General features: G+C 52.1%; 1 protein-coding gene across 1 annotated transcript in view; it reads right to left on the bottom strand.

Moving 5' to 3' along the window:
• ITGAD (integrin, alpha D) overlaps window positions 1-2,028 on the bottom strand; it is a 32,116-nt gene that overhangs the window by 21,132 nt on the left and 8,956 nt on the right. Inside the window, exon 7 of the mRNA XM_011982557.1 lies at window positions 976-1,121. Coding sequence (XP_011837947.1) covers window positions 976-1,121 — 146 coding nt within the window. The remainder of the gene's footprint in view (window positions 1-975; window positions 1,122-2,028) is intronic.

Below are 2,028 nucleotides of genomic sequence, written 5' to 3'. Positions count from 1 at the left end.
CTCCCAGGCCCCACCACTGGAAGAACTTTGAGGGGTGAGGTGGAGACTCCAGGAGGGGGACACTCCTGTGTTACTTTAATCTTACAGGACAGACGGAGGCCTTCCTCTGGGTTGCTGAGTCACAGGGGGCCACCGTTCAAGGCAGAAGATCCTCCCAGAAGTAAAGATGGTGCGTTTGGCAGGAGCATCTCTTGCTTAAGCCAAATTCTAGCAGCACCCCATGGCCGCTCCCAGGGGTGTGTGCAGGAAGCCAAGGATCCCCGACCTTCAGCCCAGCTCCTTCCCACAAGAACCACATGCCCTTCTCGGGGGCCCCACCTCCTACGTCATTTTAGGCATAGACCGCATGTGCATAAGGCAGGCCCATGGTGAGTGCCTGAGTAGCACAGGGGTTGCGCAGGGGTGAGGGATGCAGGGGAGCAGGTGAGTAGGGAGAAAGGCACCAGGACGACCTTGGGTGACAATTCCTGAGTCCCTGACTGCTCCATTCTCTGATAAAACCTCAGGCATTTATCTGACACCTCCTGTGTGCCCCGAGCTGAGCACCCCATACGCATGATCTCAATCCTAAGCTGTGAGCTTATCCTCATCTGAGAGTCACTGAGACTTAGAGCCCATCACTCCCAGGGTTACACCCAGAGTAGCTCTGGGGAGCCAGGATGGAAGCCTGATGTGTCTGAGCCAAAGCCCGGGCCTCTGGCTGCTGTGGGGTGGGGAGGGGTTCTGGGATCCAGGCTCTGCAGAACCAGGCAAAGGGGAGGCACAGCTGCAGAGGAGCCTCGTCCTAGATTAGGGAGACCGGCCGTGAGGCAGCCAGGAGCACCCCGGGGGGAGGTTTTCCCTGCAGCCCTGATATGCCCCTTGGTAGCCCCTTTCCCCGGAGCCTCCCTCAGCCTCTGAGAAGAGCTGTGCTGACCCAGGGTTAGGAAGTGGGGGTGGCAGCCACATTGGCAGGCCGGGGTTGGGAGCGCTTACACCACTTGCAGGATGCCCGTGGCTGTGAATGTCTGGCCTTTCAGTTGGACGATGGGATCCACCAGGCTCTGCTGGCTCCGGCTGGTCCGGAATTGGGTGAAGGTGAAGTGGATCTTCGGGAAGTTTGAGTACTGCATCAGTGCGAACTGCAAAGGCCAGCGGGGAGGGCCCAGGGTTCAGTGCCTGTTTCTATTGTTTATTTTAATTTTTTGTAGAGACAGGTCTCTCAAGCTCCTGGCCTCAAGTGATCCTCCTGCCTCAGCCTCCCAAGTAGCTGGAACTACAGGCACACGCCACCATGCCTGGCTTTGTTTTTTGTTTTGTTTTGTTTTGGTTTGGTTTTGGTAGAGACAAGGTCTCACTATATTGCCCAGGCCGGTCTCGAACTCCTGGCCTCAAGCAATCCTCCCACCTCAGCCTCCCAAAGTGCTGGGATTACAGGTGTGAGCCACCACACCAAGCCATATTGTTTTTAGTTTTAATAAACTTTATTTTGGAATTATTTTGGATTTACAAACCATTTCCCATGTGTTTTGAGGCCCTACAAATAATATACTGAAACCCAGAGAAGAAAATTCATTGGCCCAAAAATACAAAATATAAACTGGAAAATCTAAACCAAATGATGTTCCCTTCACAGTTTACTAAAAATAACCTTGCCAACCACAATATTTGCTACCCTGAGCTTATAAAAAAATTTATCACACATTAAATCAATTTGTGTATTTCCTTGATTCTCAAGTATTTGTGGCTGGGCGTAGTGACTCATGCCTGTAATCCCAGCACTTTGAGAGATCAAGGTGGGAGGACTATTTGAGCAGGAGTTGGAGACCAGGTTGGGCAATATAGCAAGACCCCATCTCTACTAATAAAAATTTTAACAAATTAGCCAGGCATGGTGGCATGGACCTGTAGTCCCAACTACTCGGGAGGCTGAGGCAAGAGGATCACTTGAGCCTAGGAGATCAAGCCTGCAGTGAGCGATGATTGCGCCCCCACACTGCAGCCTGGATGACAGAGCAAGACCCTGTTTAAAAAACAACAAATTAGGCC

This window comes from Mandrillus leucophaeus, unplaced genomic scaffold, assembly GCF_000951045.1.
Source record: "Mandrillus leucophaeus isolate KB7577 unplaced genomic scaffold, Mleu.le_1.0 Scaffold24, whole genome shotgun sequence".
NCBI classification, from domain to species: Eukaryota; Metazoa; Chordata; class Mammalia; order Primates; family Cercopithecidae; genus Mandrillus; species Mandrillus leucophaeus.
The sequence above is the reverse complement of the archived record's forward strand: the minus strand, read 5'-3'. Positions and strand labels throughout refer to the sequence as shown.